The sequence below is a fragment of the Acinonyx jubatus genome, chromosome D2 (genome assembly GCF_027475565.1).
Source record: "Acinonyx jubatus isolate Ajub_Pintada_27869175 chromosome D2, VMU_Ajub_asm_v1.0, whole genome shotgun sequence".
Taxonomy (NCBI): domain Eukaryota; kingdom Metazoa; phylum Chordata; class Mammalia; order Carnivora; family Felidae; genus Acinonyx; species Acinonyx jubatus.
In genome coordinates, this window is record NC_069393.1 from 45,157,324 (window position 1) to 45,172,631 (window position 15,308).

The 15,308-nt window shown below is 49.4% G+C and overlaps 1 protein-coding gene across 6 annotated transcripts in view; it reads right to left on the reverse strand.

Moving 5' to 3' along the window:
• Positions 1-15,308, reverse strand: part of ARHGAP22 (Rho GTPase activating protein 22) — a 174,292-nt gene that overhangs the window by 106,637 nt on the left and 52,347 nt on the right. For all 6 annotated transcript variants that reach the window (XM_027062521.2, XM_027062517.2, XM_027062520.2 and 3 more), the window contains one exon: positions 8,380-8,579. In XM_027062521.2, the coding sequence (XP_026918322.1) occupies positions 8,380-8,579 (200 nt within the window). The remainder of the gene's footprint in view (positions 1-8,379; positions 8,580-15,308) is intronic.

Genomic DNA, 15,308 nt, shown 5'->3' on the forward strand with positions numbered 1-15,308 from the left:
TCACGAACCTTGAGATCATGACCTGAGCCAAAGTCGGAAGCTTAAGCGACTAAGCCACCTAGGCCCCCCTCACGTTTCATTTTAGAAGGCTTCTTAGTGCTTCTTGGTGCTCTTCTATTTTAGATCCCATTTGAAGGATTGTACGTATCTTGTCTCTGAGAGTTTGGGCAGCACTGACACCCCCCCCCCATTCCCATTGTCTGGTCCTCAGCACAACCAGGGCCCCAGAACACTGCACCAAAGGTGGGAGCTTCAAAGACCTCCCCACATCTGCAGCTCATAGGCGGCAAAAATGGAATTTGAACCCAGGTTCTCTGAGTCTAAATATAGAAAATTATAGCACATAAGCTTCCACTGTATCTTTCTGAGCATCACGTTCTCCATGCGTACAACAGAAATGACTTAGATCTGCCCCTGTAAGCTTGCTCCGAGCCTCAACGGAAATCATGAACGTTTATTCAACAAGTGTTTACAGAGCTTCTACTCTGTGTCGGGCACTGCTCGGGACACTGAGGACACAGATATGAACAAAACAGACAAAATCCCGACCTTGATGAGCTTACATTCTAATAAGGGAATGCAGTCCAGTTACCTCCTTGCCAGCCACCGGGCATTTTACAAAAACAATCAAGTATTTTCCTACCAAGCATCCAACACAAGGCTGGGTCAGAATTCACTCATTCATTCAATTTGTTTCTTCATTCATCCATCCATTCATTCAATTATTCACATAAGCGTCAAATATTACCAAGAATCAGGTATGTACTCAGTGCGGTGCTAGGTGGTGGGAAAAGAGAAAGGATAAGTAAGATAAACCGTGGCCCCGTCTGAATGAAGTTTACAGTCTAGAACGGGGAACAGACATTAAACTCAGGAAGTGTTATAAAAAAGCAGCAGCAATATCAACAACAGCAGCAGTCGTCGTCATCATCATCATCATCATCATCATCATCCTCTTGGGCTGGTTTGAGCAACAGCTCACAACCTACGAAGGATGCTCAGTCAGCGTGTACTAAATCAACACCAGCTGAGCCGGATTCACAAGGTCTAGACGTGAAGCAGCGTCTGACGCATGGGCCGCTCTCTGCCTTGCTGTGAGCACGGGCTGGGCTCTGACCGGCCTGACAGCATCTTGATTGTGGCCCCCAGACAGGGCTGAGATAAGGGGGGGATGCTGGGTAGAGTGTCACACAGGTGAAGTTGAGAGGTTCTGCAAGCTGACATTAAGCGGCACAGCAAAGAGCTGCTTCCTAGTGGTCCTGCTGCACATCTGTCGGCCTTCAGACGCTATGGTAGTGTACCCACTAGCCTAGGCCTGATGCCAGCCCCCCAGTTCCCTCATCCGAGGAACCCAGGCACCTTCTCCAGGGGCAAGGACCCGAGGAACCGGCTCAGGACAGCACCGTTTTCCCCTTGACGCACAAGGCGGAGGCTAGGGCTGACTGGCTGCATGCTGGCACATTCCCTGCGACCTTCAAGCTCTAGGGTCAGATGGCCTCTCTCTCCTCCCCAGTGGTTTCCTCTTTCTTTAAGATTTCTGGCTCCTGACTGTCCAGTGTTAATGTTTGCTCCTAGAAGTGCATCTGCTTTCCTATCCATCTTGTCTTTCCTCCTCCCAATTCCAAGCTTTTACTCGAAATTAAATCAAACTTTAAATCAATCTCCTCTCCCAAGGCCAAGCTTCCCATCGCTTATCCCCCTGGAAAAAACAAAAGCAAAGCCAGCCCCTTCTCCAGGTGATTGTTAAATCACCTCCGCTAATGCCCGTGGTGCATCAGTCAACCTGGGGCGTAGATTTGAGACTCTGTCACCCCAGGCTGCAGCTGTCACCTGCCACGCTTTCTCCCCTGCGGCTCCCAAGGCCCCCACCCCCTTGCTCCTGCGCAGGGCAGGTTTTCTAGACACACCCGATGTCAGGACAAGAGCCCCATCTGAATAGTCATTCTGCCTCCAGCCTGGCCCCCTCCCATCCCCTGCCTGTCCTGGTGCTGGAAGATTTCCCTCTCAGAGCTCTGAGGGCCAAATCTGAGCCCCCAAACCTTCAGAGCCCGTCAACACTGTTGACAGAATGAGGACACAGGCTCCCAGACGTGGCAACCAAGCCCCTCCACATCCAGCTTCTGGTATCCCGTCCACAGTTTGTGTTCCCGCCAATGCGATGAGCCTCGCACTTGGACTTCAGAGACTCTGTGCTCCTTCTTGAATGTGAGCTGCCAGAAACCCCCACCCCCACCCGAGTTCACTTTAAATGCATTTTCTGAGCACCCCCAATGTGTCAGGTCAGCTCTGCAGAGGCTGGCTGGGCTTGGTGACTCTGTCCAGAAGCGGACAACCCTCAGCTGAAGGACAACCTTCAAACCCTCAGCTGATCCCCCTTCTGGTTACCTAAAGAAGAAAGAACTCTCTAGGGCTGCATACCTGTCACACTCCTTTTCTGGTTTTAGTTTTTCTTTTCTTGTTTTAATTAAAAACATTGTAAAATATGGATTTCAACGGGTATCGTCTCACTGTAAGACATGAAAAGAATACAGATAAATCCCGAGTGTTTTGGTCACCACCTCACTCTCCGTGCCCTTCCCACAGCTTGTATTCCGAGGACTCCCCAGCTAAATTATTTCAGTTTATTTCACCCACTTTTTTTAGTTAAGGTTGTATCACAATACAGTCAGATGAATCAAACAGTCCCACAACGCTTGGCATAAGGCAGCAATTCCTTCCTCTTCCACGTTGTCCGAATCTCCGTCACTGTTTCCAGCTCTTTCTGCCGGGGCTTTTCTCTTTCTTATGTTCTTTTCAAAATAGTATGATTACATTACTATGTCTTGAATTAAAATTCTAGGTATTATCTATGCAATTCCCAGCATGGAAGGTTGAGATTTTGCTTTTTTCATGTCCCTGCCTCTAGATGGGCACCTCCTGCATCTTCCTGCACCTTCCTGCACCTGCACGGCAAGGCTGGTTATGGCAGTCGGCACTCAGGGCTTATGCTCCCCTGCCAGAGATCTAATTTCGTGGAAGCATCTAAGAATTCTTGTCTCTCCTCTTTCTAGAACTCCTCCCATTCAGACACTGGGCTACCTCTCCTTTTTTCCTCTGGATCGTTCCTCTCTTCTTTCTGGAAGATTGTGTCATGTTTTCCCTCCAACTCTTCCCTTGGGGTTTCGTTTCTGATATTTTATTTCTGGATTCTGGGAACTGGTTTGTTCTCTGACTGTCCATTTTAGTGGTCTGTCTCTGAGGAAGTCGTGCATAGTTTTATATAAAATTTCCCCCCCTGCATGGTTTTTGTTCCCTCTCTTTTTTTCCTCCCTCCCTCCCTCCCTTCCACCTTTCTTTTTTCTTTCTCTTTCTTTCTTCTTTTCTTTTTTCTTTCTTCTTTCTTTCCCTTCCTTCCTTCTTTCCACTTTTCTTTCTCTCTCTTCTTTCTTTCTTTCTTTCTTTCTTTCTTTCTTTCTTTCTTTTCCTTCCTGCCTTCCTTCCTCCCTTCCTTTTCCTGTGTATGTGTCTGTCCTTCACATGAGATTCTTTCCTTAAATAGGTAGTGACCCAAACCTTTTCATCCCTGCTTACGACTGGTTCTGTAAATAGTGACCAGAAGCTGTATGAGGGGCCATGAGGAACTGTCTACATGGCAGTCCAACAGAGAGAGATGGGCCAGGGCTGCTTCCCTTGGGGAAGCACTGCTGTCGGTATATATATGTGTGTATGTGTGTGTGTGTGTGTGTGTGTGTGTGTGTGTGTGTATAGACACACATATATATATACATTTTTTTTTCTCGGCCTGTCAGATTCTTCAGTGAAAGTTCTTCATTTCCTTCCTGAGGGCTATTCTTGACTGCTGGGGCCTGGGAGCCACATGTGGGATGGAGACTGGGGGTGGTGGGGGGTGGTGCTAAGTAACTGGAGCCCATCAATCCCCGTCTCGTGCTCCAGCAGGCCAGCGTCTTCAGCCTGGAGTGCCCTGCTCCCAGCCCTCCCAGAGAACCAACTCCATTGTTACAGAGACGGAAGGCAGTCAGGCTTTCCGTGAGGTTGCTCAGGAAATCTGCGACCTAGTTGCTTTCTACGCTGACCTTCCACCAGTTCTCCTGTTTTTCGGCTCCTTTTTTGGCCTCATTTCCAGAGATATCTGGCCTTGCCAATTCCTGAATCTTTGGTGGGAAGTGAGGGGGCGCTGCTTTGCAAACCAGACAGATCGTCGTGCTGTCCTAGTGCGGGCTCAGACTTTAGCTCTCCTGGGTCTGCTGAATCAGTCACGTCTCGCCCATCTGTCTTCTAGCATCCAGGATGCTGTGGGGGGCTGTCTCCCCCCTCCCTTCCACCCAGGTGTGTTCACACCTTCAAGAGCGCCAGTCAGGGCTCTACACTGGAGTTGCGGGGTTTTTAAATCTAGTCATCCTTAACTAGAAGTTTGATTTAACTTTTGATTTCCTTATTACTTTAGCAAGTATTATGAAGTGGGTGTTTTATTTCCACATGTATAGAACTTCTCTTTCTCTCTTGCATACACGCCCCCACTCAGTATCATTTTGCTAATTTAAAAGTCTTTCTTTTGTCCTACAGTCAATGAATGTGTCCCTGTAATTTCACTTTTTGAAACAAATTGGAGAACAATGAGCATTGGTTTTCTTTGTTTATGTATCCTTCAAAGCTGTGTCATTAAGAGCATAAAAGTTTGCAGGTGCTCTATTTTCTCGGTACGTTATTTATATTATTATGAAATATTTCTCTTTGTTCCCATCACCTTGCATTCTATTATATTTGATTTTGATGTTGCTAAATCTGCTCTCTTTCTGATCGCCTTTGCTGGCTTATCTTGTCTCCATCGTTTTGTTTTGCAACCTTGTTGGGTTTTGCTCTTTTTTAAAGCCAGTCTTCCACTTTCTGTCGTTTAAGAGACCGACGAATCTGACATTTGTGATGATGACACTTTGTTCCTAACCCTTGCCATCCTAGTCGCTTATTTTTTGTGTTCTATTTACCTTTCCCTTTGTCTTTTTTCCTTTCCGCCATTTTCCGCCCATGTGTTGAGCTGATCACATTGAATTTGTTACATTTTCCCCATCGCATGTTTTGGAAGTTATACTTGCCATTTCTGTCCTGTTCCTTTTCTATTCAAAACCAAGAGACCCACAAGTGAAGGACTTGGGTGTCAGATCACTAGACCGAGTCCTCGAACGGTGGAAACGGACAAGGCTGCTCAACAAAGAATGTGGTAGGAGGTTTCATGGCTCAAGAAACACTTTTGCGCTAAGACTCAAAAACCTGGAATCTTCTATTAGTAACCGCAAGGTCTGTCTGCTGGAGAAGCCATCAGGGGCATGTGCTGGGAAAAGCGGTAGGGACAGGGGCACACTTCCAGGTTCTGTCCTAAAGCACTTTGGCCTTATCTTCCCGTGTGAGTCCATACGGCCCCTTTCCTCCATCTTGACTTTCCCCATCTCTAGCTCTTATGTTCTCCACTGACCCTCCCGCTAGTGAGAAGGGGAGAAGGGAAGTGATGGGGCTCTGACAGAGAACATGAGCATGGGCTGAGAGTTATCCTCATCACGTGTTATGTGCTCTGGGCAGCATCAAGGGTAGCTGGACTTCCCTCCTCTGGACAATTACATCTGCTAGACAGATGACAGGCTGTCTGTCAGGAGGGTGCTTACTGCCTGGGCCCTTCTGTCACTGTAAACAGTGAGCAGGGCACATTTTTCCAGGAACCAGATATTGGGAATTAGTCCATTACATGTAGTTCATGCAATTAAGTGGAAATGTGTGGGCTATTTTGCCAGCAGGCGTGCAGGTTTGAGATCATACTGTATAAGCTAAGTGAGTCAAATTTAACCAACAGTCTCCTGGAGACTGGGGACCTGTGTAACAGGGCTACCATCAGGCTTCATGGGGGAAGGAATTACGGGACGAAACAGTGTCCCGTGAGGATTTGAGAGTGTCGGCCAGGGGCCAGAACAGGGGCCCTGGGCATGACACTGGCATCTGTTGGGAGACACTGTCTCCTTTTAGAGATCCAAAGGCTCTCTGGCAGTGAATGCCCTGGTTTAGTTTGGATGGGGCTCCAGGCTCCTCCAGGCTGGGGGCTGAGGACGCGGACACCACCATCTTATTAGTTGTTTCTACTACAAGCCACTGAAGTCTGGAAAAGATGAAAGGGGAGGGAGGGGAGTGTCCAGTTCAGGAAATCCGGGAGACACAGCTTCCTCATGGAGCTGGAGCTGATGGGAGATGGGAGGAGGAGTATGTGGGGAAGCCCGTGGCAGGGGCCCATGCATGGCCCGGGTCACCTGAGTGTGTTCCTTTTGTCCCCTGGGCTTGCCCAGCATCAACATGCAGTTCTCCCAGGAGACAGTGCCATGGGCTGGGCCAGGAGGGGATGACAGGAGGGGCCACAAACAGGGTCCTAAGATGCGAGGAACCCTGGAATTTTTCACAGTCACCAGAGTGACCTGATAGTCACACGTAAGAGTCACCGACGGGTCCGCCAGAAAAGCCATCGTGGAAGGGCCAAGGCTGGTCTTGAACACAAAGAGTAAAGGCCAAAAGGCAAATGGTGGTGGGCAAGCTGGAAGTGTGGTGCCCAGTCTTGGAAGTGGGCTCAGTGGTAGGGCTGGGGAGGTGGGGAGCAAGACAAGGGCAGGGCTGAGGAAGCATCAGATAGGCCATGTGCTAGAATTTGCCATCAGATATGTGTATGTGCTATGAGCTGACCCTTAGTGCATTTCTGTGGCATCGGGAATAATGTCTCCATTTAGCAGTGAGAAAAACCAAAAGCAAAAAAAAGTAAGTGACTTACCCCAAGTCATAAAGCTAGTGTGCTAGATCTAATGCAGATCAAATTCAGATCTGCCTGATTCCAAAATTTCTGTTTGTTCCAGTCAATGTCTCTGGGAGCTGTGTTCCTTCCTTATGAAACCAAGGAGTCTGGACAAGATCAGGGTTTCTTAAGCCGTAGTTCAGAACCTCCTTCATGATTTGTGTCTTCCCTACCACTCCTCGGTGCTGGCATTTATGGAAAAGTTTTTTAGTCTTACTCAGTAGTTATTTTTTTATTCTGGTAAAGTATGCATAACATGTAACTTAGCACTGTAACCATTTTTATTTATTTCTTTCTTTTTAAGGAAATTTTAATGTTTATTTCTGAGAGAGAGAGACAGAGTGCGAGTGGGGGGAGGGGCAGAGAGAGAGGGAGACACAGAATCCAAAGACACAGAATCCAAAGGGGCAGAGGGAGAGAGAGACACACAGACACAGCTCTGAGCTGTCAGCACAGAGCCCGATGCGGGGCTCAAAGTCACAAGCTGCGAGACCATGACCTGAGCCAAAGTCAGACACTAAACCGACTGAGCCACCCAGGTACCCCAACGTTTTAACCATTTCTAAGTGTACAGTTCAGGAGCACTAAGTACATTCACATTGCTGTGAAACACTTTTCAATTTTAACTTAGATGTATTTTAGAGGGGAAAACGTGGTATCACTGTCAAGAACGGAACCCAGTACTACTTTCCACAAATAGAAGTTAACCATTAGAATACTACAGTGAAGACAGAACGTATGCACTGTTGCCACTGAAGGCTCTGAGATGAGGCCAGCTCCTTCCTGTCCCCGTCCCTGTCCCCATTTTTTAAGGGAGGATCCCAAGCCCTGGAGATGGCTAAACATATGCCTGCACCCAACAGATGCTTCCTCCTTGAGAGACTCAGAAGAACTGAAAGACGGGTGGGAAGGTCATCTCACGGTGACGTCCATGTGATCCCGTACTGTGCCTGGGTCCCTCCTCCCACCTTGCCCATCACTGAGCACCCTCTCTGCACGCCCCCACCCAGACCCCATCTCCACACGGTGGGAACTGCTGAGATGTGCACAGACTCCCACCCACCTGACCTTGGATCAGGTGGATCGTGCAGTACTGGTGGAGAACAGGAGGAGCCACTGAGAGGCAGAGGCATTGGACACAGGGGTTCCACAGTGAGCCGGATGTCAGTTTAGGGTTAGATTCGTCTTGGGTGCCCATGTCCTGGGAGAGCGGAAGTAACAGGAGTGTTACCAAGAGGCTGAAAGGAATGCAGGGAAGGTTTGTTTTCCTTAAGTTGTGCAGAGAGGCTCTCTATCTACATTATACGGAGACCTTTGCCTTGCTGAAGCTGTGGCCATGCTTCAGTAAAACAAGCTGTGATACCAGGAACATGGGGGCTAGGAATAACAATCACTTTGGAAATCCTGGCTAAGTGTCACCGTGAGTGAGGTCAGTGGCTTAGGGGCTGGAGGAGTGGAGGTCCTGACAGGAGGGTCTCTGCCTTCTCCCCTCTCCTGGGCCTAGTTAGCCCTCCCTCGGACCCTGCCGTGATGCCCCAGGACACAAGACACGTGCTTCTCACCTGGGGCTTGGTCTCATCTTTGTCCTTGTAGTAGAAAAGCTGATCCCCACGCAGCACGAACCAGCGCGGCTGCCAGTTCTTCATGATGCTCCTCTGCTTCTTCAGCCAGCCCTCCTTCAGTATGGGGCCCAGCCTGTGGGGGCATGGCGGCCGCCCAGGGCTCCGGCTCTGCTCCCCCATCACCAGGCTTTTGGAGCGGGCTGGAAGCCAAGAACACACGCGATGAGTATGAGGGATGCACGCCTGTTGTCAGTCCTTGCCCCACCCTGGCATCCCCACTGCCCTGTGACCAGGGCATAGGAGCCTAGGCCAGCAGGGCATGAGCGTGCTTGGCATATTCCCCCTGGGCACCAAAGGGCCATGGACTGCAACACCTCAGCAGCAGGCACCTAAGGTTATCCACTTGGGATGGGTGCACAGCATGCCTGCTTAGTTAGTTTCTGCTGTCTCTAGGCCCTTAGGGTCTTCATTTCCCCAGGTTTGGTCATCCATCCATGTGTCCATGCATGCATCCACACATCCATTTACTCGCTAATGCATGCATGCATGTATGCATCCATCTAGCCACGAATCCATCTTTCCTTCCTTCCTTCCGTCCTTCCTTCCTTCTTCCATCCATCCATCCGTCCATCCATCCATCCTTCCATCCATCCATCCATCCTTCCATCCATATCTTTCCTTCCATCCTTCCATCCATATCTTTCCTTCCATCCTTCCTTCCTACTTTTTCCATCCATCCTTCCTTCCTTCCTTCTTCCATCCATCCATCCATCCATCCATCCATCCATCAATATCCTTCCTTCCATCCATCCATCCATCCATCTCCTTCCTTCCACCCTTCCTTCCTTCCATCCATCCATCCTTCCTTCCTACCTTCTTTCATCCAACCATCCTTCCATCCGTTCATCCATCCTTCTTCCATCCATCCATCCATCCATCCATCCTTCTTTCCTTCCATCCTTCAATCCATCCTTCCTTCTTTCTTCCATCCATCCATCCTTCCATCCATTCATCCATCCTTCTTCCATCCATCCATCCATCCATCCTTCTTTCCTTCCATCCATCCATCCATCCTTCTTTCCTTCCATCCTTCCATCCATTCTTCCATCCTTCCATCTATTCATCCATCCTTCTTCCATCCATCCATCCTTCCTTCCATCCTTCCATCCATCCATCCTTCCTTCCTACCTTCTTCCATCCATCCATCCTTCCATCCATCCATCCATCCATCCTTCTTCCATCCATCCATCCATCCATCCTTCCTTCCTACCTTCTTCCATCCATCCATCCTTCCATCCATCCATCCATCCATCCATCCATCCATTCATCCATCTTTCTTACCATCAATCCTTCCATCCATCCATCCATCCATCCATCCATCCTTCTTTCTTCCATCCTTCCATCCATCCTTCCTTCCTTCTTCCATCCATCCATCCTTCCATCTATCTTCCATCCATCCATCCTTCTTTCCATCCTTCCGTCCATCCATCCATCCATCCTTCCTTCCTACCTTCTTCCATCCATCCATCCTTCCATCCATCCATCCATCCATCCTTCTTCCATCCATCCATCCATCCATCCATCCTTCCTTCCTTCCTACCTTCTTCCATCCATCCATCCTTCCATCCATCCATCCATCCATTCATCCATCCTTCTTCCATCAATCCTTCCATCCATCAATCCTTCCATCCATCAATCCTTCCATCCATCCATCCATCCTTTTATCCATCCATTCTTCCTTCCTTCCTACCTTCTTCCATCCATTTATCCTTCCTTCTTTCCTTCCTTCCTTCTTCCATCTATCCATCCTTCCTTCTTTCCTTCCTTCCTACCTTCTTCCATCTATCCATCCTTCCATCCTTCCTTCTTTCCTTCCTTCCATCCATCCATCCATCCATCATCTTTCCATTTGTTCAATGGTTAATCCATCTATTCATTCAGCAGCCATTTATTGAGTACCTGTATGTGTCAGTTACTGTTCTAGGTGCTGGGATAAAGCAGTGAAATAATGAACAGATAAAAATCTGGGTCTTCCTGGAGCTCATATTCCATCAGGGTTTCTGTTACTCAGGCCCCAAGGGAGCTGGCCCATCAGCCCCTCTCCCTGGTTTGTGCAGGGCACCCTTTCTCTGGAGGCATCAGACTTGAACACCATTTCCCAGAACCCCCCAAAGTCACCTTGCTGCTTCTCTGGACTCATCCTGGCAGAGTGGGCCTGGGAAGCAGGGTCTCTACTCCAGCTGTTTGTTGTAACTTGTTAATGGATCCTTGGCAGGGCAAAGGGGCCATCTCTCCTACCCCAGAGTCCCTGAGTGCCCATGAGCCCTCTGCCCTGCAAACTCCCTCTGCTCCCCATGTGACACCACCTGACACTCTGCCAGGACTGGTACTGCCCTTCACAGTGATGACTGGGTCCTTGTCCCCTACTAACCCTCTTCTACATCATTATCTCCCTCTTTATGCTCTGTCTCAGGAAAAGCAACTCTCCCCTCTCTGGCCAGTAGCAAGGATATTGCTGCAGTGATCACCAGGAGGGGCCACCCTGGACTTTGGAAGGACAGTTCTTCTAAATGGAATCACACTTGTAATTCTCAAACCACGGATCCTAACTTCTGTTAGGAATGCATGTTCCCTGCGACCCATGGTCTAGCATTATAAATCTGTGATTCTGTGTGTGTGTGTGTGTGTGTGTGTGTGCAAGCTCCTCTTGTTGCACTAGTGACCACAGTTCCCTAAGCCTGACCTACTCTCTGCCCATGCTGTCCCAGTAACCTGGACCTTTCTTCCAGCCCTTTCTCACTCAACCCCTGGCTTTGGCTGCTTGGTGAGCTCCCACACATCCTTCAAGATCCAACCCAGATGCTTCTTCCATAGAACCTTCCTTCTGAATCCTCTCCAGAGAGTCATTTCCCCATCTATTAGCACATATGACCCATGGCTGGTAATTATGTCTGTGGTTTCCTTTCTGCCCCATTGAGGGGTGCAGAGGGGAGGACATGATGTCTTATCCAGGTCTACACGGTTCTTACCATGTGTCGCTCAGGGAATGGATATGTCATGCTTGCCAAATATCACAGGCTACTTACTCTCTCCCTGATGATTAAGTATGTATATGTCTTATCATGATATTAAGTGTGACATGACACTCAGCTGCTATCTGAAGAGACTGTATAGTCTGGTGGTCCCCAGATTCGCCTTGAATGACATATGGCCTGGGAATAATCCTGAATCTACCACTGGGGGCCCTGCTCTAGAAGGGGCCAGCCCACGACAGCAGGGGAATTAAGAGGACACATCATCCTCTTTGCCACCCTGTGGCAGCTGTGATAGCTCAGACTATGTCAAACACACACACACACACTTGATTCCCCGTGGCTGTCCCTTGGTTGTGGTGAGGCCAGTGTCAAATGTTCCAGCCTTGTCTTGGCTGCGCTTTGGCCCAGAGAGCAAGCAGGCTGTTTCCAGGCTCATCCCAATGCACAGAAAGGGGACTTGTGATCCCTGCAGACAGAGGGTCTTCCCGAGAAACTAGAGCGAAGGCAAATCAGAGGAGTCAGGTAGCATGGTTCAGCTCCTCCTTCCAGGAAAGCAGCCCACCTCTGAAGCCCTGCACCAAGAACTGACCTTCATTTGTTCTTGCACTTAGTGGCTGCTCTATACCTTTGCTCCCCACATTTCTGGGGGTCTTGGTCCTCATATGTATGGACGTATACTAGATTAAAGTCCACTTCCCTCCTTTATTTCTGTGGCTGTTTACTATCCCTGTGAGTTACCTAAAGAGTCCCTCATGGCTGGGTGTTTGGAGTCCTTCCAACGTTAGTTATTTGATTAAACAGACAATGGGGTCTGGTTGAAGAAATATGGGCTTGGTTGGGTTCCGATCACGGCCGGCTCTGTGAGTCGTCGGCCTCAGTGTGCTGATTAGCGAGCTGGGTGCGTGTAGGATGGTGACACCTGACCCTGCCAGGTGAGGTGGAGGAGGAGAGATGGCCAAGTCTTGCAGAGTGCAAGGACATGGCATGGACATGGTGCCAGTAACCGGTTACCGTGACAGTGAGGATTCTGATAATGGAAATGGTGCAGCGGGTGTCTCCGTGCAGAAGTGTTTCCTGAAGATTGGTTCCTGGGGCAAACTCACAGGGCAGGGGGCCCGGGCTTTCCTATGGCTCTTGGCTGGTTAGGTGCTGTTGCACGCTTCCTTCTCAAAGTGGTGTGTGGCTATGTGACACCACAAAACCATACTGGTGTGCCACTAGCCTCGTAACCACCAACGTGAAATATCATAATTTGCATGGTCCTACTCCATAATTTAGTAGGTAGAACATGACACTCAGTTACTGTCTTAGCTCACCGTGTTATTGGGTCACTTATCAGGGGAGCATCTTCCCATAGGCTTTTACTCTCTGTATAAAGCATCAGCCTGTTCCCTTTGCCCACTTAACTGATTGCCCCTGGAGGTGGGGGCGCATCTGGGGTCCTCGTAGGTCTCCTGGTCACTTGGGCCTTCTTCTCTTGAATGAGCCTTAATACTTCCCTAGAAGTGTCCCCACAGCCCTGGAAAGGCTGCCCCTCCATTTCCAGGTGCCCATAGCACCACGTCCGGGGTCTGCGTTGCACTCTGCCTCTGCCCTGAAACCTTGGCTGTTCTGTGGGAAGAAGCAGTTGGGCTCCCACTGGCAAGCAGCAGGGGCAGGGGTGGAGGGACCTGCAGCATCCAGAGGGACCTCTCTGCTCCAAGGGTTGTACCTGCTCCTCCACCTCTCCTCCCATCTCAAGCTGTGGAGGGGCTGGAGCAGGGCTGGATTCAGCATTGATCCCTTTCTGGGCCCAGGGACGTATGGGGCCCTAGGGACCTGGACAGTAGGGTTACCACAACCCCAAGACTCTGGTGGAGTCTGACAGAGGACTGAGGTGGAAAGGGGACAGGGGTGTTCCCTGGTTACTGAATTCTCTTCTCTGGGTCTCAGTTTCTTCATCTCTAAAATTCCTTTAATGGCTTGAGAATCAATGGTAAAATCAAGTCAGCAGTGCCTAGGCTTTTGTTTTGTTATGTCTAGAGATTTCTAAGATAAGCCTTGACAGAAGCTGGGCTCCCATGGGTGGAGAATTTCTGCAGGGCGCCTCCTCTATTTGCATATTCTTCTCTTCTTAGGGAATCCATAAGGGTTATGCAGAACCCTCGACCCTTTGGGGTCTTTAGTTAGGAATCTGACTTTGTAGAATGTTCCAGCGCCACATCCCTGGTTTTGTTTTTTGTCTTCTGCTGCACTGGGGCCTAAAACGGTCTCATTTGATAAGATCATAGGGCTGGTAGGACCCAGAAGGCACCTTCCTTCCTTCCACACCCCCCATCGCATCCTGAGCAGGGCCAGCACATAGAGGAGTTCAACAAAAATTCAGCGATTCATCAGTGCACCCCAACCCTGAGGAGTGCTGGGGAGCCCTCGGCTGGGCACTGGGCCATGTCTGTGAGGCACTGTCTGTCTGAGCATGTCTGCCCAGGAAGGCTGAGCTCTCAGAGCACGGGGCACTGGTGGACAGCAGGTGGCCAGCACACTTGTCCAATAAATAAATAAATCGCTGCTCTGTGAGTGGTCTGATGGTCCCTCAGTGTGGCAGGACGAAGAAGGGGGGGGTGTTTTCTGCCCTGATCCCAGGCCCTGGGCACTTCCCTCCCAAGGGCTGCAGGCGTGGAGGGGACAGGCGGGGTTGGGGGGAGCCTCGTTCCCTGGGGCAAAGGCAAGGGGTCTGCACTGAGGCAGGAAGTTACACTGGTCTCTGTTTGAGCAGATGTGGGCATCCCTGCCTGCGCTGCCCCAAGCTCCCTTAAAAGAGAAGAAAAGCCAGCTTCTGCTGCCTCAGTTCACCAGGGAGGCACTTCGTGCAGATGCTAACGAAGCTGCCAAACCAGCCCAGGCTTTTCCTCAGCTGATCAATCACAGAGATGCTGCTTCTTATAAGGCCAACTGAGTATCTCGAAAGGAAAATAATCATTATTATGATTTATTAATAACCATTGTTCCTGTCCTCAGCATTTCCTTGAATGAACTCATTCAGTTCTGTGAACACTTAGGTGAAGCTTTCAAAGTCAAAGAGCTCAGACATTCTAAAGTTCCAGAACTGACAGGAGTTTCCGGAGAGGGCCCAGGAGCAGGCCCAGGGCAAGCTCGTGACCCTGGGAGAAGGAGGGCACCCTTCGCTCACATCACAGCCATTCATTCATTCACTCATTCATTCACTTATTTATCCATTCATGCCTCCCAAATCTACAGAACTCCTCCAGGTACAGCGCAGAACCCTGAGATTTTGGTGTTTCCTGGGAGCCCCCATATTCACTTGCAAACACACACTCATGCATGCACACACAAACATACACTCACATACATACATAGTCACACACTCATGCACATGCACATTCTTCCACTCATGTATGTATACACTCTTACACATAGACACACACTTGCAAACACACACACACACACTCATGCAAAGAGAGTTCTCTAGGAGGGAGCTTGGTCCCCTACATCTTCAAGGTCCTTAGTCCCAGGGAGATGTCAGAACTCTGGGTAGAGGAAATGGAATTCAAGTACCCAAAGGTTCATTCAGTATCAGAGAAGGGCAAAGCTCTGCGCAGCATCCAGGCGTTGCTAGGGCAAAATGAGAGGCGGGGCCAGCCGACCAAGCCCTGATTCACGCCCTCTGCCTACCAAGGAAATGGGGAGCTTTCACTTCTCAGAGATGAAGAAATTAAAGAAGTGAACAGGTAAACGCACAGAAGAGAAAATACAAATACAATCAAGACGTGTGGGATGCCGAATTGCAGTAGTAATCCGCAAAATGCAAACTATAGCCTGCAGGTAATACAGCAAGTGTACCCTTCAGGCAGGTACATTTTTAAAGTCTGGTAATGACATGTGTTGATGGGGTTG